Genomic DNA, 24,961 nt, shown 5'->3' on the forward strand with positions numbered 1-24,961 from the left:
GCATTTTGTTTGGAAAGTGGTAATGCCACTCTGCAGCCAACTATACCAAATAATTTCATAAAAATATTATTTTAATAATTATTTTAATATTGTTTTAATGATTAAAATTTCCTCATGTTGAGAGAATAATTAAATTAAACGTCAGATGGTGTGAATATCTTAAAATTAGTTTTTTTGTATGTTTCAATATACACACATTATTTTCAGTATAATTTATGAAAAATGTTATACATTAAAAAAGTTATTTTTAGGGTTTAAAAACCCTTATTTATAAACGATCTAAAGAAATGACATATCTAATTCTAATAAATAATTTGAACTTTATTTTTTATGGAAATTAAAGAATCAAATGCTAGAAATGGTATAAATATATTTTAATTCAAATCTTTAGATGTAAAATTATACAATGCAGTAAATTAAATAAATTATTATTATTATTACTAATTGAGCATTGAAAAACCCGGGTTAATTTGTATTGGGACGCAAGTAGTTTAAGAAGTATGATATAATAAAATCGATAATATTTAATTTGAACTGTATTTAAAATCACATATTGTTGTCTTAAAATGAAATTAATTCCTAAACCAGCATAATAATTAATTACAATAAAACACTGTCTTTCATTTTTAAGATTTTAACAACTTATTATTTTTTATAGTTTTGAACATTTTATTAAACATAAATTAAACAGAAAAATCAAAAATTTGATTCTTTTTTATTTTTTATGCAATTTCAAAACAATTCTAATACAAATTTATATGTTTTTTTGGATAAATTCACTTTTATTTCATATATTAAAATTAAACGAATACATTTACATATTATTGTGTATGTATTATAAAAAAATTTTCCATGCCGGACCGATAAAAATCAATCGGTTTTTATAATCAAAATTTTTTAATTTTTTGTCACTAAGAAATGTTGTAGAAATCGGAATAAATAGAAATTCGAGAGTGTAATTTCGGGTGTGGCAGTACCTCCAACAACATTTCATTAATTTTTTTCAGTGTTTGCCTTGCACGTGTGGTCTTTTCTGTGGCCGGATACTAAAGATTGGTTTACTCCATAAAGCTCTGTATTAAAAGTTTGTCCAGGCTTCAGGACTTCAAAGTGAACAATTCCACGAATACATCACCAAACACTCATAAGCGTTTTATGGGATGTAAACCTGGCTTCGCAGTACTTCGTGATGATTCATTTGGAGAGAACCACTGCTTTTTGCGTTTTAGATTATTATACAGGACCCATACATTTATTTAAGAATCAAATATATATTTTAACGGATCCTCCTTGTCTACTTTTTATAGATAATATTAAATTTCAAATAATAAATAAATTATTATTATTTTTTATAAATGTTAAAATACATAATTTATTAAAGTTGAAATATCAAAAATATGTAGAAAACCTTTTTTATAGTACACTGTAATATAATTATAATTACAAATAACTAAACATTATTTTGTTTAAATTAATAATAAAAATAAAATTATAATTATTTTCAATTATTGTTTTATTTTGCTTATTAATTGTTGCTAAAGATATTTGTATATTTCACTTTAACTAATACAGTGTCCTGCAACTCAAAATAATTATCTTATTTACTATCAAATAATTAGAGGGAAAAATTCTGTGTACGAATCTTAGTAAACAAATTCCATGAAATGGCTTCACCTACTCGTGTCGGTACTCTTTGAAAGCCCGACGGTTCCTCGCTCGTCCCTCCCTCTTGCCCGCCGGCCTCGTATAAATTGCAAACACTTCGTAACCGCGCCAACATTCGGACATCGTTTAGGTCGCGTGTCGGTTACAAATGGAGTACTACGTCGAAAAACATTATTACCAATACACGCTTCAATCGGCAGCCAAACGAAAGGGTTTCGTGCCAAAGGAAAATTGCGAGATCTTCGTCAAACAGCTGCCGGCCGACGCCACCATCATGGAGGTGGCGAAGTTCTTCGAGTCGGTGGACGTGCTGTACGAAATCAGACTGATGATGCATCCCAATTTCAATCGGAACAGGGGTTTCTGCTATGTGACCTACATGAACCCACAAGCGGCATCGGAGGCGCTGAAACTGCAGCAGGTTCCGTTCCGGGAGAATCAAGGTAAGAATAATCTTATTGTTTGTCGAAATGAAAGGCACAAAGAGGCTCCCATCTCTAAATGGGGGCATTCCATGCCGAATAATTGGATTTCGCTGAAATTTCGATGTATAACTGTCTCCACTGTTAAAATATGAAATCTTTTAAACTCACACTCGTTTTTTTAAAGTTATTGCAAAACTGATCTGATTTTTTTTATTGAACATTTCAAGTTAATTTAAAAAAAATTACATTTATGTTCCTTAAGAGTTCAATTTTTCAATTTTTGACATGTCTGTTCTTGGATTTTTTTAAATTAAATATAAATTCATTAATGTTTCGTTTAAAGGTGCAAATAATTAGAATAAGTGAAATTTCAGATCCATTCAGTACTCGTATTTTTTGCTCCATTTGGACAAACTTTTTCTATTGTAAAGCATATAAATTACTGATAAAATACGTTTTTTGGCCCAAAACCAAAACCATGAAAATTTAAGAAAATTTTTTATAGAAAATCTAACCACTAGATTATACAATAGTATATACAAAATTTCATAAAAAATTATACATATTCATAATTCTGTGGAAATATTAAAAATCATATTCTTTTTATGAATTTATAATTTGAGAATAATCTAACAATTATACATATAATACTATACTTCTACTAAGACTCTTAATACCCAAATTATATTTGTTTCCTCAAAATCACCGTTCACTTCACTGAATTTATTATAATATCCACACATAATTCATTAATTTTACAAAATTTGAATTTCAAAAGTATTAAATTATGTATATTATTATATTATTATACTTAATAATGCTTTACTTATACTAAAACTTAATACCCAAATTTTATGTTTTCTTCACTCTACCGTTCAATTAAATGGCATTTATTATATTATATATTTCCTCATAACATACAATTCATTAACTTTACAATGCATTTAGGAAAATTTGTGTTTTAAAAGCATTAATTTATGTATACTTTTAATACTCAAACTTCATGTTTCCTCCAACCACATAATTTATTAATTTTATAATGAATTTGCCAAAAATTTGAGTTTTAAAGTATTTAAGTATAGTATTTGTATGACATTTCAATATTCCTGAAAAATAAGATTATTTGTATATTTTTGACAGTTAATATTATTGAACTACTCAAAAAAATAAATTTTCCAGAGAATTATGAATATTCTATTTATGAAATTTAGCATATACCCATTTAAGGAGGCCCTTAAATTTTGCTATTTGGGTTAAATGTTATATCACAGAACCTTCTCACCCAAATTTATCTTAAAAACGAAAGTTTATATATTTTCGATATAAACTAATATTAAAAATCAAAACGAAGTTAAATATATCCAATGCATAAAACACGAAATCTAAAGAAGACCAGGATAATTTGAGTAGTCTAACCACAAAAACTATTTTTTTACATTTTTACCAATTAACAATTATAAATCTATCTTAAAATTATGATTTTACTTAAACTAGAGTCTATACTTAAGGACTAATCTCAAAAGAGACGAGCAGTAATTCAATTAGGCGCCCAACGGTACTGAAATAAATACCATCGAATGAAAATCAACTGTGTACAAGTTAATAAAATTTCAAGTTCCATTCAGTTGTTACATTAGAATGTGGAGAACTATTTGAATTTTCGTTAGCAGCAGCAAACTTTTTAACAGTCATCTCGATCTAAATTGGTCCTCATTCTGGAACCAATTGGGTTCTAAAGTGCCAAATAATTTATTTTAAAGTATTACTTCAAAAACTAGACATATCCCGTTTGTCGATTGAATACGTGTTCGTTCGTTTTCAAATATCAAGGGTCAGATTATACCTGGAAAAAGAGATGAAACATGTCATAAATTTGTAGTGGGTAAAAATCAAACTGGTCTTTTATGTATTTTTATATCTGTGGTACAATTTTTTACGTAACCACATTCATTATATTTCACTTAATTTTAACTCATAATTTACGTAATTTCAATGTGTCTTATCTTATAGAAATTGTTTTTAAAACACATTTTTAATTTTTAGCTGCTTACTTAAAAATTTCGATGTCGTTCAACAACAGAAGAATTTTTTTGGGCAACATCCCAGTTGAACTTACCAAAGATGAAATATGGAGAGAGCTGTTGAAAGCTGGATGCAAATGTATAGTAGACATTATTATGTATAGGTAAGATGTTGCTTAGAATTTATTTAGAAAATTGGTAATATAAAAAAATGTAAGAATGAAGAAGTTTCAGTGAAATTATATTGTTTACAAATTTATTTCAGATCTTATACGGACAGACTGCAAAACCGCGGATACGTGTTCGTCGAGTTTAGAACGCATGAGCAGGCAGCCTATTTCCGAGCCAAGTACAATAGTACGCTGAACATAAATGGACGTAAGATAGTCGTAGATTGGTCAGTTCCCTATCCCGAAGTAGACGATAAAACCATGAAATCGGTAAGTCGAGTACCGCCATCTTGAACCGCTAGTACTGGTTGTTGGTGGGAGAAGTAATTCTAGATTTTTCGTGGGCGTGGCCTTAAATGGCGGCCCGCTTAGGGAGGGGGCATGAAACTTTTCAAACCTCTGAAACTTATCCAACATGTTTTTCAGGTAAAGAAGCTGTACCTTCGAAACCTGCCGGCGGACATGCCACAGTATGTTCTAAAGCAAATGATCAATAACGTTTACCCTGTGAGTAACATACAGAAAATTTACAAATTCAAAAACTACGCCTTCATCCACTTGAACAACAGAGAAGACGCGGAGGAGTTGTTTAAAGAGCTAACCGGTAAGAACATCTTACTTGTAATTCCTAAGAACTAGTTTCAGTCTTATTCGTTTTTAGAATTCTTTAGTGATGATGATGTTGAGGTTACCTGGGCGAAACCATCAACCGCCCATACAAGTCCGGAATATCGTAAGCAGTTGATGTAAGTATCACTTTTTGTATAAACGTGAACAATATGTCAACATGTGCAATATTTGCAGACAAAAAGTCACCTTTGGAAGGCCAGCAACGCCCACCCAATCCTCTTCGCCGTGGTCCTATCACAGAAGAGGACGTGGATTCTTTATCCCATCCAAATGGGATTCTCCCACCCACAGTCTCATTTCATCTGACGAGCCAAACAGCACCCAATCACCTGACCAAAGTGCTCTAAAGAATACAAGCATTCCTTTTCACTATAACGATTTCCACAATAATGTGAAGGTCGAGACCTTGTCGCCCAACAGGTCATCCATCTACGAAAAGATGAATGGAGCCAGTCCGCCCATATTGGGCAAGTACAATATGCCAATTTTGACGCCTCCCGCTCCTTTGATGTACGACAGTGTAAACAGCGATATAACTGAGGATCTTTCAAATCTCTCCCAGGCTACGATAGTCAGCACACATCCGGGCACCAGCTCTAACGTTGCCGGCAATTTACTCACGTCAAATTACAACACGATGGTAACGTCGACACCAATCAAACGTTCAGCACAAGGATCACAAGTACAATTTAGTACGCGCGGACGCCCCGTATGGTATTGGAGTCACGAATGTCAGCCACGAAGACTGGTGGATGAATTAAAGGAACTTATTGATGAGCAACAGAAATTTTTCGAAGAACAGTTAAATGCGGTAATTTATACTTGACTTGTGTAGGTTTAATAAATCTGATGGTTTTGTTTTTGTTACAGCACGCCCTGGGAAGTCTTATTAATGAAATTTAACATATTTAACAAGGTATGTATTTGAGGTGTTCTGTAAAAAAATCAAAACTATTTAAATGTCTCTACACTAACGATTTCTTTTGTTTCAGATGGTAATATTGATGTTACTTATCCTTTATTTAGATGTGAAAATCTCTCCTTTTATGAAGATTTTTGTCATTTAACTTTTTAATCACTTTATACTTATACAATAATGAAGTAATTAGGCATGACTGTATACTTGTTCCTGTCTGTCTATGTTTTTATTCTTTTATAGATATTTTATGTGTTTTTAGTTATAATATTTTGCATGAAATTTTTTTGAATAGTTTATTTGTGTTTTGTTTTTTATTTTTAATATATTGTATTAAATATAAAGTGTTTTTTTTCAATAAATCTGAATGGTTTTTATGCTTGTCACATCATTATTAATTTTTTAAGGCTGCAAATTAGATTTAGTTCAAACTTTTTTATGAACAAATGAGATTTCATCCTTAATTTAGAATTTTGTAAAAATCTTTATTTATTAACACACTGTATTCAGGTCACGTACTAGTATGTTTTCTGACGATTGATACGATTATTGTTAATATATTACTGTTTATATATTTCAATATAAAATACGAAAAGTTGGTTAAAAAATTTAATGGTTTTCTACCTATTGAGATTTAACTGAATAACTACGAAGAAATGTACCACCAGTACACATTCTGTTAAGATGTTTGTTTAGATATGTCTTTGGATCACTTTATACTTATACCCTTTATTAAGACATGACTATACTGGTGTTTAATCGTATTAAACAAAGTGTTTTTTTTTCAAGAATTTTTTTGTGCTTGTTTTATCATTATTAGTTAACTTGTAAATTTTAGATTTTAGTTTTTATGTACAAGTGAAATTTTATCCTTTATTTCAATTTTTATAAAAATCTGCTTTATTATGTTCTTTAGACATGACTGTATACTTGTCCTCCCTATGTTCCTTTTAAGCTTTTATAGATAATTGTGTTTTTTAGTTACAATGTTTTTTTGATCTTTTTGTATTTAACATATTGTATTATACAAAGAGCTTTTTTCACTATTTCTGTGATTAGATTTTAGTTTAACTTTTTTATATACAAGTAAAATTTTATCCTTAATCTAGATTTTTGTGAAATTTTTTGTTTTTTAAGACATTTGTTTATCACTTTATATTATGTTCTTTATTAAGACATTGTCTGTATACTTGTCCTTCCTATGTTTCTTTTTTAATATTTTATAGACTATTTGTTTTTTATTAACATTGGTTTTGCGTGAATTTTTTTTTATGTCGTTTATTTTTATTGTATCTTTTGGCTGTTTAAGTAAAATTTTATTCTATTTTAGATTTTTGTAAATATCTCGGCTATATCAACATCAAATATTTGTTAGCCTATTCTTCATTTGTTCTTATAGAGATCTAAAAGTATTTGAAAGAGGCAGCATGCATGACAAAGACAGTAAAAGTCTTCCACTACGAGGCAAACTTGCAGACTTACTCTCTTTGACGTGCACAATGTCTCTCAAAATTTAAACATATCAAATGCTTTTCGATCAGTATATTTTATTTGGTATAACAGTATACTAGTTTGTGTTCATTTGATAAGCTGTTTTTATAAATTTTTATGATATATTGCAATCATTTTTTTATTTAAATAATTTAGATGGTTTTATTCTTTTCATGAATAAGCTATTGGTTGCATCTTACTAATTTTTATATGTAGTGGGCTATTTTACTAGATACAATTAGTTCTTTAAGTTGTCTTTTTTGAAAATAATTTCTAATCTAATAATTTTGTCTATTTGTAATGTTATGTTCAATTGGAATAAAATATGTTAAAATATTTTATTCCAATTTTTATATTCCGCATTTATTTTTTATTTAATAAATTGTATAAAAAGTGTTTTATTAAAACTTTTTGTATGAACCTATTATCAACGTTTGTGGTTGGAAACGGACAAATTTAAATTTAAACATTTTAGTTTACGGACATATTTTTTATTATTTTAATATAACAATGATTATAGTTCGTTCCCAAAATAGTTTTTATTTGATTTTTCTTATTTAATAAATTAATTTAAAATTTGATATATTTGATTTTAATGAATAAAAGCTACTTTTATTTATTAGAAATTATCTGATCATAACAACAATACGGCAATATAATTATTTATTAGAGGGTTTAGTTAGATATCTATTAATATTCGACAAAAATTCAAGGGTCAACAGTAGAGCAATAATAAAATAAAACAACCTTACGTACATTTGGCCTTCCTTTATTTTTAATAACTTCTACATACCTTTTTTCATTGATTTCATTAAGTTTTCAGTATAATCGATATTTCTTTCCACTGATATTGAATTTCAATTGAGTTGATTCAAATTTGATAGTCCGATCAATTTCATCCCATAGGTTTTCAATTGGATTGACGTCTGTACTTTGTGCTGGCCAAGACATTAGACGTGCTCCTTGAGAAGCGACCTATTCTTTAACTAACTTAGACGACTTTTTGGGATGGTTATCTTGCTGGAAAGTCCTCCTTAAATTTCGGATTTCAACCATGCTTCATAGTAGGTCTCATATACTTATACCTTTCATTAATTACTCTTCTCACCTATGAAATTCCATCAGATTTGATTAATTAGAACCGACTAACATCGGAAAACAAAATTTCCACTGCCCATCTGTCCATTTCATATATTCTCTAGCAAAAAGTAGTCTCACTGCTCAATTATTTGCAGAAATGGAGGGTTTCTTTGATGATTTTCTACCATAGAGACCAGCTTCTTTTAGTATTCGTTTTATGGTACTCACCGACATACTGACTTCGCTTATTTCTTGATTTATGCGGGATGCGTTGATAAAAGAGTTGTTAACATCATACATTGTTATTTTTCCTGTCCACGGCTCTGTTAGTATTGCGTTTTATACCGCTTTTGGGAACTCCTACCAGTGTATGTTCTTTTAAGAAAATGATTGTTTTTTTAATTTGTTGCTCTATGAGCGATAGTTTATTATATATTAGTCCTCACAAGTAGTATATCCTCGAAATCATATTTTTAGTTAACAAAAAAAAAAAAATAAATTCATTAAAAGAATGTGATTTTTAATTTTGTACTGGCTAATTAATATATAATGTTTAATGAAATCTAATTTTTTTCATTTTTTTATTATAAGAGTGTTATAATGTCAATGTTGTTAGCGGTCACTCATTAAAAACGAGTGAGAAAAAAAAGTTACGTGCGTATTTTCATTTCAAATGGGCCGCCCTGTATATAGAATAATAAACATCATTTTCTGAGAATCATGGTTAATAGATGCAAAAAACTATTTACGCCACAATTTCCGTTGATTCCAAGAAACAACGTTGCCAATCGCAACTGCATGATGCCAATGGTGGGCAGATCAGGTTCACGCCACCCGAACTGCACCACTGCGCTGTGGTGATGCTTATTTTTTCGTTCATTTCGTCCACGACGTCGGTTGGGAAATGTCTTCCGTGATCGACATCTTCGGCCTGGGCCACAGCTGTCCCGATCCGCAGAACTACGTGATTTATCAGCATCACGGACAGTTGATCGTCAAAAAGAGGGACCATCCGCATCCTGGCAAGAACACCGAAATTTACATCAAAGGCTTGCCGAAAAGCTGCACCATCCAAGATCTGTTCTACTTTGTGGAGTCGTGCGGCACCGTTTATCAGGTGAGTTGCTGGTTTGTGCTGTTTTTTGAGTGTTTTTTGTCTACTTGAAACCGGGTTCTAGGTTAGTTTGTGCCAGATAATTTATGCGATATGTCAAATTTGCCGCCAAAGTTGTGTACGAGAAGGGTATAGAGAAATAACATTAAATAAAAAATTGCCGCAATTAGCTAAAAGAGTACTGATGAAGTTTATGGGTGTTGCTAAAATAGTAGTTAAAAATCCTTAACTAATTAGTTTTATGGGAGCATCGACGTTTTCCTTAAAATTAATAACGCACTTGGCATATATTTATCTGTCTCGTTCGTACACATTTAGTTACTTGTACTCTCGGTTCCCTCATACACATAAAATTCATCTTAGTGACAGTTCAAGTGAAAATGTCTAACGTCTTACATATGTCACTGAAGAGCAACGAGAATATTGTGGTGGGTATATCTGTACTTTTGCTTTAAAATTATCTTCATATTTTAAATCAATATAATTATTAATTAGCATTTTTTGTAAATATAAAATTTATGTACATTTGAAATATTTAAGGAATATTTGTACAAAGTATGTCCTTACAATTTTAAAAATCATTTTTTTTTTAATTTTTGAACGTTTATGAATATAGAATTGTAAATTTAACTCTATATGCAATTACAGTACATATTTAATTAAATAAAAGAAATAAAAGCTATTTTTATTGAAAAAAAAGTTTTTTTATATATTTTGACCATAATTTTTTGTGAATATTGAGTCGGTGTTTGTTTAAGATTCGCAATTCATTCAAGATTTATTTTGTAGAATTAAAAAAAATTAAAACAATATTTTTTTTAATTCCTTTTAAACTTCAAGAAAAAAAAAAACTACCAAAAAGGTAATACTGCAGAATCCGCGACTCTAAGGAATACTTTTAGCGCATGCGTCAACTTGATTTGAAATCATGTTTTGGAGATTTTAGACAGCATAGTTGCCAGTTTTCATTTTAATTTAATTTATTTTGTTTTTCATGTATGGCTTATATCAGTTATGCGGTTGAATTCTAAAAAAGATAAATTCGGCTAATCACTTTATTAATTAGTATAATCATTTTTTATTTACTCTATATTTCTTTGGTAGTTTAACTATCTAATTAAAAGTTCTTAATTAAATAATTAGGTAAATTTACAACGGGAATTTTGATTTTACCAAAAAAAATAATAATACATCACACAAATAATCTATAAAGTAAGATAACTTAAAAAATGACTGCCAACAAATTAAAAATGATCTCTTACTAAAGGAATAAAAGTATAATATTTTAAAAATGAGAATGAACTATGAAGTATATTAAATGAGCATACCAATAAATTAAGAATGTAATTACCAGAAGAATAGGGATAATATATTGTTTTTAAAAACGCCACTAGTATATAATCTGTAAAGTATAATATTTTAATTAATGAGCAATAATCATCAAATTAGAAAAAATAATATACTTACCAAAAAAATAAAAAGTATAATACGCAATATTAACAATAATTCAACCACAAAGAATAATTCGATAACTTTGACCGTTGCAAAGTGACATCACTGCACTGCAAATTGTTCAAGAAGCGCTAAACTAGCGCCTCACGACGCATGCGCTAGAAAATATTCTTTAGAGTAGCGGATTCTGCAACTTTATCGAAAACAAACCTCATAAAAGAAATTAAAAAAAAATAAAAATGAAAAATAAAAACGGAGAGCAAAAACAATTTGTTGTATTTTTGCTTTAATATTCTGTTTATGTAATATTTTTTTAAACTCCATCTGACTAATAATAATTTATAATTAATTAATATATAAAATTAGAATTATTTTCATAAAAAAACTGTCTATTTTTCATATATTTTGTTCTTAATTTTCTGTAGATACTGAATTAGTTTTTGTTTAAAATTCAGGATTATACTACCTTAGATATTTTACCGTTTTTGTATTTTTTAGAAAGAATCCGAAAAAAACAAAATTGAAATAATAACGCCTTAATATATGAAAAAAGTAACTGAGAGGTAACAACGGCAATTTTTTTGTATGTGGGTATATCTGGAATTTGATTTTTTTGTCTAAATTTTTACTTTAAAATCTTCATTTAACATTTAACATTTTTTAATTAATTTTATATTTTAAAAATTTGAATATTAAAAATTTTAATTTTAAAAATTTAAATATTAAATTTTAAACATTTAATTAATTTTGAAATTTAAATTTTAAATTTTAAAAATTTAAATTTTAAATTTTAAAAATTTAAATTTTAAATTTTAAAAATTTAAATATTAAAAAATTTAAATTTTAAGTTTTACATATTTAAATTTTATATATTTAAATTTAAATTGTATATTTTAAAATTTTAAATATTAAAAAATTAAATTTTAAATTTTAAAAATTTAAATATTAAAAATTTAAATTTTAAATTTTAAAAATCTAAATATTAATAATTCATATTTTATATTTTAAAAAATTTAAATTTTAAATATTAATAATTTATCATCTGATTGTAATAATAATTACTAATTAATATTTTTAATGTAAAATTTAATTATATGCATTTAGAAACTGTTTTTCACAAAATCGTAGTTTTTTCTATATTTTTAAAATAATATATTGTGAATCGTATTAAAAAAATCTTGATTTTAGTGATTTCTATTCAAAAAGATGATTTCATTGTTAATGAAATAAGACATATATTTTATGATTATATTACCATTAAAATTGATGTAATATTAGTAAAAAGAAACTTTGATATAATTTGATTACGGGACGTTACGGTTCTTTGTTAAATTTAGATTAGATTTGGAAGTTCCTCATTACTCAATTACTATGCTATTAAGAAGCTATATTATATCAAGATTAATAGAGTAACAAACTCATTAAATCAAGTTATAGTAGCAGTAGCCAATGATTGTTATTATTTTTGACAGGTAACCTGAAATATACTAAAATTACAAACACTCCCATATAATTTCACTACAACATCAAATCTTACTTTTCACAAGCTTTCAATCTGTATTTTCTTTAAATTTTAAGGTTCGACTACTAACAGAGTACAGCGGATACAACCGTGGTTACGCCTACGTATCGTACGTCGATCCTGCCGAAGCCAAAAGGGCCATCTGCCTATTGAACGGACAACGATTCTTGACGAACGTCGTCACCGTAAAAATTTCGACCGACAACGACAAACTGACCATCAGCAACTTGCCGGGTTTATATGCCCTCGATGAAATCGAAGCGGAAGTCAAGAAGCAGTTCAGCTTCAAGCACATCGTCACACAGCCTATGAACCTGCTTCAGAATGTTATCATCCAATTCGACAGTCACAGACATGCGTCTGACGTCCGGAAAATGCATTTCCCCCATATAAATCTGTTCGGGACGAACTTTTTTATAGATTGGGCCATTCCCGTTGGCCACGATGAGGTTTTGTAGCTTTGATTACGGTTTGTTTTCTTATTTAAACTATTTTTTTAGGTCAAACATCTACTTTTGATATTTCCGGATAGAGTTAATGTGGATAACGTAATTGGTTTGCTTAAATGTTTTGCGCAGGCAACCAAAGTGAAGAAGTTGGCTATTGGAGGTAATGAAGCTCTAGTCGAATTTTTGGGCAGACAAGACGCTGAAGAACTCTTCATTCATTTACAAGGTTAGTGCTATGGTGACAAGTCAGTAGTTTTAATTAATTATTATATAAATGTATAGACAAGGAGAAGAAATTACATGTGGGAGTCATGTGGCCAACCGAAACTATGATTAAAGAACTAAAGTAGGTCCTTTTTATGTTGTGTTTTTAATCTGTTATTGCCCACACACTATTTCAGGCCTCAACAAACACTTATTTTCGATAGTCCACTAACAGGGAATAATTTAAATCAGTCTCCATCAATAAATAACGCCGTGACAGTATTCAACTCCCCAACAATGGTCAATTCCCCACCAGAAAACAATCAAATAATGGTAGTAAGTTTTCTGACAAAATATTATCGTTATTTATATAACCATTTATTATATTTAAAGTACGACTTGATGTGTTGTTTCCCGTTCCAAGTTTCTCATAATGGAATCTATAATTTTGTGCAACGTAGGATGGATATGAATAGAGTAATACACGTTTTAGTTTACGAATTGTTCGTCACAATTTGTTTGTACACCGAGGAAGAAGCTCTATATATATTAAAGGAATTAGGTTAGTAAATTGATACATTTTTTTAAACTCACAGAACAATATGGTGTGTTTTCAGCTGAAAGAGCCCCAATATCCTATTGGGTCATAAAACATAGAACCCATTCTCCGTAAGTGCAATTTCCGTCGTTCGTTCTTGAAGTTATTCAAGATTTATATTTTCAGAAATCGACCTGCTCAAATCGGCCAGAATAAAGAAGTCCTGGGCCACAACTTCCTGCCTCCGTTGAGTCCTACACTTTCATCAGGTTCGAGCGAATATTCTACGCCAGCTTCGTTGAGTCCCAGTTTGCCGGTGCAGAACTCCGTGCAGGTTTTGAACACCCATCAACAAGGTACAAATGTGCAACCTGCTCATGACGAAACAAGTTATACACAGGACATCACCGAGACGCCACAATTTATATACGATCAGATGCTTAAAGCTGTATTTCATGGGCATGAACCTTCCACGTCTAACAGCGATGGTTTGTCTCATAAGCAACTTTTCGAGCGTTATCTAGATCGACAAGACAATCGTAAGAATCCAAATGGGACTGGCACACAAGAATCTCATCAGGCTTATCCTGAATATGATATGTGGAATGGAAAAGGCTTTGAACTGTCGAAAGTTGCCTATGAAATTAAGAAAACTAGAACCACTACTACTAAACATGGAGGGGTATGTTTTATGAGAGGTTATGCTTATATTTGAATTCAATGTTTTAGTACGGTCTACGAGGTTTATTGGATATTCTGTAGATGCGTTGTGGTTCATATATTCATCTTTAGTGTCGATTGCTTCAATGTCATGTATTTTTGTCTTTATAATGTTTGGGCCGTATTTTTATTTTATTTTTTTAATTAAATTTTTAATGGATGTATAATTGTGAATTGAATTTTTATAACAAATCCACTATATTTTATTTTTATATGAATATTAATAGAATTAGGAACTAGTATAACTTTGCTATATCGTTGCTATTGCATTTTGTATGTATTTATGTATCAGACATGAGTCAATTGCCTTTAAAGTTGTTTGTGCCTTTGTAATATTTATACCTTTTTCATTAAAACATCTTAATTATTGTTTGGTTGCTCCATTGAACTCATCGCAATTTCGATCCTGTCCTAATTTTTTAATAAAACTTCTTTTGGAACTTGTCGGCCGCCACACGTGACCGGAGTGGTTGAGCTGAGCCCACTTTATCTCGAGAACTTTGCAATTTACGGAGTTTGACGGAGAGTCACGTAAAAGCTTGCGGTGTGTGCTTTTGTATTGAATAATTTAAATTCCATTATTGTGCCGATTACACACGCCTGCGGGATAACAATCCCTTAATGAACATGGATTTGGCATGAAGCATTTTTCTTTGGCAACATTATTAGTTCCACTATTGAATGAATAAAGATTGTAAATTTGTAAAGGGTGGATATTCCCGTCTCATTTTGAAACTCTACGAAGAAGAAATAGCAAACTGTAATAATAAATCGAGGTTGGAAAGTGGGGCGCCTCGACGCGTCGCGACGTCCTTCCATAAAGTTTATAGTATGAGCTTTTATCAACAGATGTCTGTATCTGTAAAGGAAAACCGAATAATTCGCATACATACATTTAAATTAAAAATGAATTTTAAAAAGTATTCTTATATTCAACTCTAAAATGTTCGTCGCTGAACTTTTGTACTGACCTTCTGTAATAGTAAAAAGTAAACAAAAAAAAGCATATAACTGTTTGGAAAAACCACGCCGTTTTTTCACAATAATGTCGCTTATAAATTGCGTCCCTCGGGTGAGGCAAAGCTTTCTCTTTGAGTTCCGCAGCGGCATGTCCAACGAAAATTACGGCCTGTTCTTTTATGCGTGCGGCTGGTTTTTATGGCTCGTGCGTTCGCTGAAACATCGAGTCCATTACGCAGTGAAATTCGCGAGAAAGCCTTTCAAAACATGACAGTTATTTAACTTTTTGTGTTGTGTAAAAATATGCCCGCCGTTGTACTGTTAGGGGTAAATCAAAAGGTGGTTGGAAGTGATCGATCCCGCGGGTGATTTTCAGTTCTCAGTTTAGCCTGTCAGCGTAAAGTAGCAAAATCCCGTCTGCTCCTGCCGCTGGATTAATATGGACGTGAGATTTTCTCCTTGTTTATACCGTCTCCTTCCAGCAGTAAAACTTTTATCGACATGTCACAAATCTCCGCTTTGGCTCTATTCACACTTTTTTGTGGTCTTCGACTAAGCTGATTGAAGAAAAAAACTGAAAGTTTAATTCTGTATCATTTTGGTACATTTTCATTAAATGAAATAAATCATTTAATTGTCGCACCCCATCTAAAATTCTTAAAACAAACTAAAAATGTACCATATAAATTTTAAAGGTAAGTTAAAGCTATTATTTAAGAAAAGTCCAACATATGAGATCCAAAATAATTGGAAGAGATTAATATTAATTTATTGTAGTCTTTTGGTTCATTTCCAATAAATGAAATGATTCATTTTAATATGACTCCGCATTGACAATTTTTAAAAATGTTAGAAAATATAAACCATGTGATGGTTTAGAAGAAGTTGAGGTGATATTCTATCCAATATGTGGGACGAAATATAATTGGAAAAGATCAAGATCAACTTTTAATATCAGTTTGGTATATTTTCAATGAATTAAATGAATTATTTTAATTGTCACTCCCCATTGAAAATTCTTAAATCAGCTACAAAATATACCAAATAAATTTTGAAAGGAAGTTAAATCTATTATTCAAGAAAAATCCAATATATGAGGTTGAAAATAATTGGTAAAGATGAATATTAACTCTTTGTAGTCCTGGTGTATTTTCAATAAATGAAATGATTTATTTTAATACTCACTTCTCATTGACAATTTTTAAAACTATTAGAAAATAATAATGTGATGGTTTAGAAGAAGTTCAAGTAATATTCTAGAAATATTCAATATATGGGACACAAAATAAATTTAAAAAAGATCAAGGTAAACTCTTTGATTCACATTGGTACATTTTCAATAAATTAAATCATTTTAATTACACCCCATTCAAAATTCTTTATCATTTGAAAAATATACCATATAAATTTTGAAGGAAAGTTGAAACTATTCTATAAAAATCCATTAGATGAGATCCAAAATAATTAGAAAAGATGAATATTTAAGAATAATTTTCATTTCCAATAGACTATTCTTAAATGTTTTGGGAAATACACCATGCAATTTTTAAGAGAACTAAAACTACATTGAAGAAAAATCAATATGTTGGACACAAAATAATTGGAAAAGATCAAGGTCAACTAACTATATATATTTTCACTAAATGGAAACGGAATCTCCTTATCAGATCGTACGTGTAATCCGGAATTCAAGTCCCAGTTATTTTTAAAGTTGCGTGTTCGCAGGAGCCCACTTTTACGTATTCACCACGGCGCACCTTTTTACTAGGTACCGATAACATTATTCAGGTCGTGTGGATGCGAAGAAGTGTTTGTCTTCATCCCGAACATTATTTAAACACGGGAACGTACCTAGATAATATGCGACCAGTTCGACACTGCGTTTAATCGAATCATAACTGGATTATTTATTGCCTAAATTACCAACTGAATTGATTACAGTTCGGGAGAATAGTTAATCTCCTACCTTTCATCGAGCCTCCAACTGGACCTGCTGATGTCGCTCCAGGCGCTCATGCTGCGATGCCGTCTGGGCATCATGACGCTCCTGCTGGGCCTGCGGTCGCGCATCTCCGGCGGAAAGTTGACCCGCATCTTGGAGACGGGCGGCGACTGGTCGTTGTTCGGCAGCATCTCGTAGGTCCAGAAGGGGCGGCCGCTGGCCCTCGAACTGCGGCGGCTCGCCAGGCTGCCGGTCCGGGGTGCCACGGTAGTGGGCCCCTCAGAACCGCTCGAGCTCGAACCTTGGATCGTGGTGGACGTGGTGGACGGCGTGGACGACGGTGTCGGAGCCTCCTGGCTGACGGCCGGGTCTAGCCGTCGCGCATCTGGTTTTTGTGCTACAAACGCCAGTCTCTTCGTTCTTGCATGTTTATATGGTCAATTTTTAACAGTGAACTGGAAGATTTCTTTGTTTATCTCTTTGAATACCATCAGTATATTTAATGTAAGAAAATTGTTGTAGTAACGTTTATTACACACATAAAATATTATAATAATTGTGAAGTTAAACATATTATTTTATTGCCAAAACCGTTTACGAACAACGACATATAATCTCTCCTCCCATTAAACTTGAACGTTAGAGTTAATTGCTAATATTCGCTTTATAAACGTAAAGCTCAACTCGCTTATATCGTTTATAAGTAAATTGTTCCACTCGACTCTTTCTCATAAATTGTTTTAATGACTCAACGTAGAACAAAACTGTATTATTTATAAAGTAGGCATTTACATAGTTCAGTGAATTGAAATATAATAGTGTTTTAAAGTTTAATTGTTAATAAACTTAAACGGCTCACCAAGACTTTCTAAATGTTTCAGTGATTAAACATAGTTGTCACGTCTAATAATAAAGAAAACTCCGCTGTGCAGTTTTTATCAATTGAACTTGGAGCATAATAAAAGCCCCCTTGATTCCTCAGTCTGCGAATTCAGCTCGTTACGCGTTAGCATTGTAGAAACAGTGGCGAGATAATTAAAAAGCAGCGGCGTCGACGGCGTATATAATTTATATATTTGCTAATTTCGCAGTACAACCGGTTTCTTGGGATGAGTGTCGTTATCTGGGCCATTACCGCGAGTTATGACGATCCGGATGCCGTCGTGGGGGTTGGAAATCATCGCCCCCACCGTAAATTAGATGCCGAGGTAGTAAAATCTGTCTCGGTCAAATGTCGCCACTTGAACTTCGAGCCATATTTTAGTTTACCGTACAATTGAATAACAATCTCGGTTATTTTGTATATAAATCGTTTCTTGAAAGAAAATTGAATAATTTGTTAAAGGTTATAGTATATATAGTAGATTAAAAATGAACTTTGAAGAACTCATATACTCCTTTTCTTGAAATTTTTGAACCACATAATGCATTTCTAGATGACTTTCATTCATTCATTTTTATAAAATATTCGAGATATTGATAAGCTATTAGAAGTTAAGAAGAACTTCTTAATGGTTGAATCTAAAAAGGTTATAAAATATTGAATATGGGTAAAAGAAGACTATATCTTTTGATGTTATATGTAAATAAATCGAATATTTCTTTAAGTGTTTTGAAGGGTAGTCTTCTATATCTATAGAGTAGTCATATTAGTCTCCCTAATAGCTGAAGGTTAAAAAGTTATAAAATATAGAATATGGGTAAAAGAAGACTGATTCTTTTGATGTTATTTGTAAATAGATCGTTTGGTTTGGGCAAAATCTCTAAACTGTTAACAGATAAAAAGAAATTTGGAAGACTTTGAAAAAGTCGTGTCTCCTCGTATAAGTAGAGTTTTCTTTCGTTAGGTATAATTATTAATAATTCTAAAAATTATTTGAAAAAAGTTTGAAATAAGATTATCTAGAATAATTATTAATTTTTCTACTTTTTTTATAATTTTCAAATACAAAATATATTTTTTTTATTTTATAACGTATTCATAGTAGATTCTCTATATTATGAAATATAGAAAAGTTACAATTACTATAGAGGTTTTATATCAATATTTTTTCCATAAACTTCTAATGAATAAGTTATGTGAGTCACCCTGTATATGCGTAACATGGTGTTAAATGAAATTGATGCAGTGAATTTTAATTGTTTATTTCTGCTTTTACCCAACAAACGTGATGGAAAATAAATACAGAATATTAAAAACAAATATGGCACATTTAAAGGTTACATCAAAAGTGTACAGAAAATATCCTGGGGCTAAATTCTCTTTGCTCCACATGAATTGCGAAAATAAATTTTGTTGGAATTGCCCTTTTAGCACTTTTACGTTAATACACTAAATTATTTGTAAAATATGGTTAAATTATATCAGTTTAATCCGATTTATCGGAACCAATTCGCCATGAAAAATTAATAAAGCTCGTACTTCACATAATTAATATAATCCGGCTATTCATTTGTCAGCTGAATTAAAATAAACTCGAACCTGTGACCAGAATTTAATCCAGTGGATTAGTCTGCAAACAAAAATTTTGTCGGAAATACGAAAAAAGTAAATATTCATTTTAATGTCATTCCCAATAGTCAGAGCTTAAAACTGCTGGGAAATATACCATGTGAGTTCTCGGCGCAATTTGAAACGATATTCAAGAAAAATCCAATATATGAGTCACAAGTTTGTTTGCACATACAATTGAATTATTCAATATCCGCAATCTTCCAAGACGAAACCTTATTCCTTCAGTTTCAATTTAAATTCTAAATTCGAGTATGGTAAGACGTAATAAATAAATTTGCCGACATCCAATATTTTTTTAGTGCAGGTTATAAAATGTGTACTCAAGCACGAGACCCGAAAATCGAAACGAAATTATTCAATTAAAACAAATCAGACTATAAACAATTTAATTGCAAAGCCCTAGACAACCACTTCATTACGTTAATTACAATTTGGGTCCGTTGGTGTTCAACAAATGTTGCGGTTCCGAACATGTTTCCATCGATGATTTGAAACCGAAAGAAATTTGAATGTGTTCGCCATGTTGTTTAAAATTCCCAGTCAATATTTTCTAAAATAGAACAACCAATCCGAGGTGGCCTGATAATTTGAATATTTCAAAGGGAGCGGCCAATTTGCCTCTCCTTTGTTGTACAAGATAGACGGTAGCTTGCAGCCTGTTTTGTTGTTTTTTTGCAAATTCTTTTCTAATTAAAACCAAATTACAAAGGCTTCATAATCTCTTCTGTGATCATTGACCAAAACTAACGTTGTGTATTATGGCTAAGCTATCCAATAATAAATATCCTTGTTATATCAAACATTTTCTTTATTCAATTAGATTTTATGCTCTAGAATATTTATGAAGTCAAGTAAATTATGTCAATCATTTTAATTAAATTCTTTGTTCAAGTGTTAGTTGTTGGTATTCCATTGAAAGGTTTTAAATAACAATTCATTAATATTTGCCAAGAAAGGTATTGTGATTTACAACCTCACAAATACGATGCACAAATCTTATTTTAAACATAACTTCATTAATACAAATAAGAACCGTTTCAATTGGCTAAATGCTTGGTGAGTGTGACAGATGAAGCAGACTCTTGTAGCCCAGTTCATCTACTTCTGCAGTGTTAATTAAGGGACGATTTGTACATAGTACTTTACTGTCATAATTGTTTCACTAGGATTCAGGAAGCTTTAATGGAAACCACTTGCAGCCGACCACCAAACAGCAACCATAATCTTCTTTTGGTGCAATTTCCTTTTTGGAAAGTGTTTGGAAGTCTGATTGCAGCCCAATGATTATGCATTGACTTATAAAATGAATTTACACGCTTAGAAAAAGCGAAACAAGTGATTTAAAATTTTTTATATCACCTCACATCAACACATTAAAATTTGAATATTCATAACTAAGAACTTAAATATCAAAAAACACAATAACTTTCTCGGCAATCTACTATAACATTTCTTTTAAAATACATTAGATGGTTTTTACTTTTACTACGTGTCTTATTTCTATTTACTACTTAATTATGTTATATTTAACATTCATTACTACATTTACTTTACTACATTTATGGGCCAAAGAAAATTAATTGGGTTTGTGCATGTCATGTGCGTCTTTACCCATTTACAGAGCCGTGAAGTTACAACACTTCCGTGTGCACACAACGATAACAATCGCAAGTTTAAGCTGGATACAAACAAACTTAAAATTGAAAAATATTTATGTGTAAAATTAAATTCACCAGTCCCCGACAAAAGTTACGTTTTCACGCCGTGTTGAATCAATTTTTCGTCGATGCAACAATGTAAACCGAGGCGAAATTCTGACAAGGGAAACGAGGAGTTTTCCCCGATACGGGCATAAAATATTCATTTTGTTTTTCATCGGAGTGCCCGAGAAACGGGGATCATTTTGTTTGATATTCGGGGTCCTTTGCATGGAATTAATTCCGTCATATCATATAATTGCTGGAGTTTGGCGGTTTTTTTTTTGTTAAATAAAAATTTAATTAAATTTCGTCGCCTACCAAGGTCGGGTGAAAAAATCCATTTTTTAGCATGACCGATCCAATTAGAGACACGTTCGGTGATAACTTTTTAATTTGTTAATAATTCTTTTGTAAATTAATTAATACATTATATCTGTGTGGGTTGTTTTAAAATGTGATAGATAGGGTTAATTAATTTCTCGGTTTCATTTTTGTGTTGATTATAGAGGCTTTGAGCTATGAAATTAGATAAGGATAAATGAAGAAAAATTTCCCAGTGGACTACATATGCTCTATATACACACAACCTAAATTATATAGAATCACCTACTTTTGACCGGTTAGTGATTGTCTAAAAGGAATCAAAGTAGTTTTTTCACCAATCATAAATTCACTTGAAAACATTTCACTTCCTTCTTCTTAAAACATGGATCCGCCGCTCGACTGATTGGCCAATTCTAGTCTCAACCAAAAATAATACATTTCGCCAATCATGTCTAGTTTTCATGCTCCAATGAGCAACTTATGCAGCCAACTGTATTTTGCGTTGATAGTTGTGGAATATTTAAGTGTCTTCTGCTAAATAATTTTAGAGAGCGTCTTTCCCTAACAGTTTCTCCCAAAGACTATAGCTTACACACGTTGCTTTTGAAGTTCGGGATGAGATGTTGTGGGATTTCTGCTACGTGATTAGAAAACGGTCCTCACCATTTATGGTGGCTCTTCCACGACTTCTCCTGGACCTATTTTTTAAGGTTCCCAACTCCAGAAACTTTGAAAAAGTTTTCGAAAGTACCCCCTGTGTGACCCCTACCGACAGAGCAATAATTCTTCCCCTCTGGACTTCTGATAACCCTACATAAAGCATTTTAAATAAAATTTGTAAGTTCACTTTACTATTATTATATACTATTACAGTACAGTAGATTACATATTTATTTTCTATTTGGATTACACTTTTTTATAAACGTTAATAACGTAGATAATTCATCCTAAAAAGGAATACTTATTTATAAATTACTTAATACATTATTTATTTAACTAGGTCACTATTTAAAATAAGATAGGATACGGTTGTAAATTTTGTCAGTTCAATTATTGTCTCATTATTTTTCTTTTAGTTTACATGGAGGATGATGATAACGAAATAAGTCAAGAAGAATTATTCACGAGTTTTTATACATTCTGTATATTTTTTTCTCTGGATTACACGTTTTTTGGGCGTCTAGTATTCTTAATTTGAATAATTATATGTAAATTAATTAATACTTTGTGTATCTAAGTGGATGATAGGGTTGATAAGTTTGTGAATCTAATTATTTTCAGGTCGATTATAGTGCCTCATTGTTTCGCTTCATTATACATAGTGAATGAGAAGGTGGCACAAAGAGGGAAAGCTAATTACCTGCGAAATATTGGTCTGAAACCATCAAATTAGATTAGGATAACCCAAGGAGAATTACCTGGTAGATTACATATGCTCTTTTTATATGTTTTTATCCGGATTACATGCTTTTTTATGGGTGTTGAAAACGTGGGGAATTCGGCGATAATACTTGAATACTTAGCACTGTTTTGCAGAAAAAGTCACACATTAACTCCCAATGTTTTGGATATGCCTTCTAATTAGCCTTGGCTTTTTTTTCCTAATAGATTCCCGAAATTATGTCAACTAAATCCAGTACACATAAACTTTAAAAACCAGTGTACTAGTTTTTGATAACACGTAACTCTATAATATAAAATGATGATTATATGCTGAAATGGTTTGGAAAACTTCCGATTTACCACGAGATTTATGCCAGCCCTATTCGTCCTAATTTAAAACAGACATAAAAACAGTCAAGAGCAATAAAATCGGTGTTGGGATGAGACTGTAATTCTTGATATTCCATGCCCGTTCCGAAATCGTGTTTATGTTATTTATGATAATGGCGAAGCATTCAGGTAACTTCTGAAAGGTGTAACGGAGAAAAATGGACACGCAATATATAAATCGTACGTAAAAATCTGGACGTTAAAGTTCTTATTTGCCACTCGAAAGTTCAGAGTCAATATTATCCCCCTTGTTTACTTAGTCATTCAGCCCCACTTCGATGCCTTCGATTTTTATACTTTGCACCATTTCGACGTTTTTCCAAGGGATTTTGTTGAACGCAGTTGACAAAGTTAAACATTGGTATTTTATTCGAATTGTGTTAATTGCGAACACACTCAAGTGCTCTTTGTTAAAGCAGACTTAATGAAGTTTGTTAAAATGTCCCTTCCATTTATAAAGGAACGTTTTAATTACTCTTTATAAAATGTACAAACATTTAAACGACTTCCTATTATTATTACCATTTAACGGAGCAAAAATTTCAAAGGAGTGAAAATGTAAAAGAAGTTAATTGGTTGTAAAAGAATTAATAATTAACTTGTGAAAAGTATTTAATTAATCTCAGGTTGATAAGGAACATTTTTTAATTGAAATAAAAAACCTTAGCTTATTCATTTTAACTATTAGTTTTTCAGAGAAAGAAATACCTCCAAAATATTGGTGCTGAATAATAAAATTAGATTTGAATAAATCAAGAAGAATTACTCAGGAGATTACATATGTTCTGTTTATTTTTAATATGGATTACACCTTTTTCCAGACGACAGCAACTTGAATAATTTGTTCAAAGTACATGAGTACTTATTTATAAATTAATTAATACAATATTTATTTAACTAGGTTGCTATTTAAAATGGGTTATTTTTCTTCAATTTTACATGGTACCAAAATATTGGTACTGAATAATCTAATAAGATTAAGATACCTTAAAAAGAGATATTCAGGAGATTACATGTGCTCTGTTTATTTTCTATTTAAATTACACGTTTTTTATAGATGATGACGATGATAATTCTTTCAAATCACACCAATACTTCTTTATATATTAAAAAAATACATTATTTACCTAATTAGATTACTATTTGAAATATGTTAGAGTTGATATATTTTCCAGTTCAATTATTTACAAAACGATTATAGTGCCTCATTGTTTTCCTTCAATTTTATTTGATGAATGAGGTGACACAATGAGGGAACGCTAACTACCTCCAAAATATTGTTACGGAATAATCTAATTAGATTAGGAAAAATTAACAAGAGGTACTGAGGAGATTACATGTGCTTTATTT

The 24,961-nt window shown here is 30.7% G+C and overlaps 2 protein-coding genes and 1 long non-coding RNA gene across 4 annotated transcripts in view; 2 read left to right on the forward strand and 1 right to left on the reverse strand.

Annotated features, from left to right (window-relative positions):
* Positions 1-24,961, reverse strand: part of LOC109602171 (potassium channel subfamily T member 2) — a 258,306-nt gene that overhangs the window by 144,164 nt on the left and 89,181 nt on the right. The window lies entirely within an intron of this gene.
* On the forward strand, positions 5,507-5,969 carry LOC126264442 (uncharacterized). Its single transcript, XR_007547155.1, has 3 exons — positions 5,507-5,722; positions 5,782-5,827; positions 5,904-5,969. It is a non-coding gene; the product is annotated as an uncharacterized LOC126264442 (long non-coding RNA).
* LOC109606104 (uncharacterized) lies at positions 9,051-14,571 on the forward strand. Of its 2 annotated transcripts, none has more exons than XM_049962410.1 (9): positions 9,051-9,515; positions 12,543-12,935; positions 12,987-13,161; positions 13,218-13,281; positions 13,337-13,472; positions 13,533-13,701; positions 13,757-13,808; positions 13,864-14,359; positions 14,407-14,571. In XM_049962410.1, exons 1-9 carry the CDS (start codon positions 9,303-9,305, stop codon positions 14,437-14,439), a joined length of 1,731 nt encoding a protein of 576 aa, XP_049818367.1. In that variant the 5' UTR covers positions 9,051-9,302; the 3' UTR covers positions 14,440-14,571. The 2 variants fall into 2 exon arrangements, with proteins under 2 accessions (XP_049818367.1, XP_049818366.1); XM_049962409.1 differs by having other exon boundaries at positions 9,052-9,515; positions 13,337-13,475.

This window comes from Aethina tumida, chromosome 2, assembly GCF_024364675.1.
Source record: "Aethina tumida isolate Nest 87 chromosome 2, icAetTumi1.1, whole genome shotgun sequence".
NCBI lineage: Eukaryota > Metazoa > Arthropoda > Insecta > Coleoptera > Nitidulidae > Aethina > Aethina tumida.

Coding starts and splice junctions, on each gene's coding strand:
- LOC109606104 (XM_049962409.1), top strand. CDS start 9,303: ATGTCTTCCGTGATCGACATCTTCGGCCTGGGCCACAGCTGTCCCGAT. Junction 12,936..12,986: donor TTCCCGTTGGCCACGATGAG/GTTTTGTAGCTT, acceptor CTATTTTTTTAG/GTCAAACATCTACTTTTGAT. Junction 13,282..13,336: donor ACTATGATTAAAGAACTAAA/GTAGGTCCTTTT, acceptor ACACTATTTCAG/GCCTCAACAAACACTTATTT.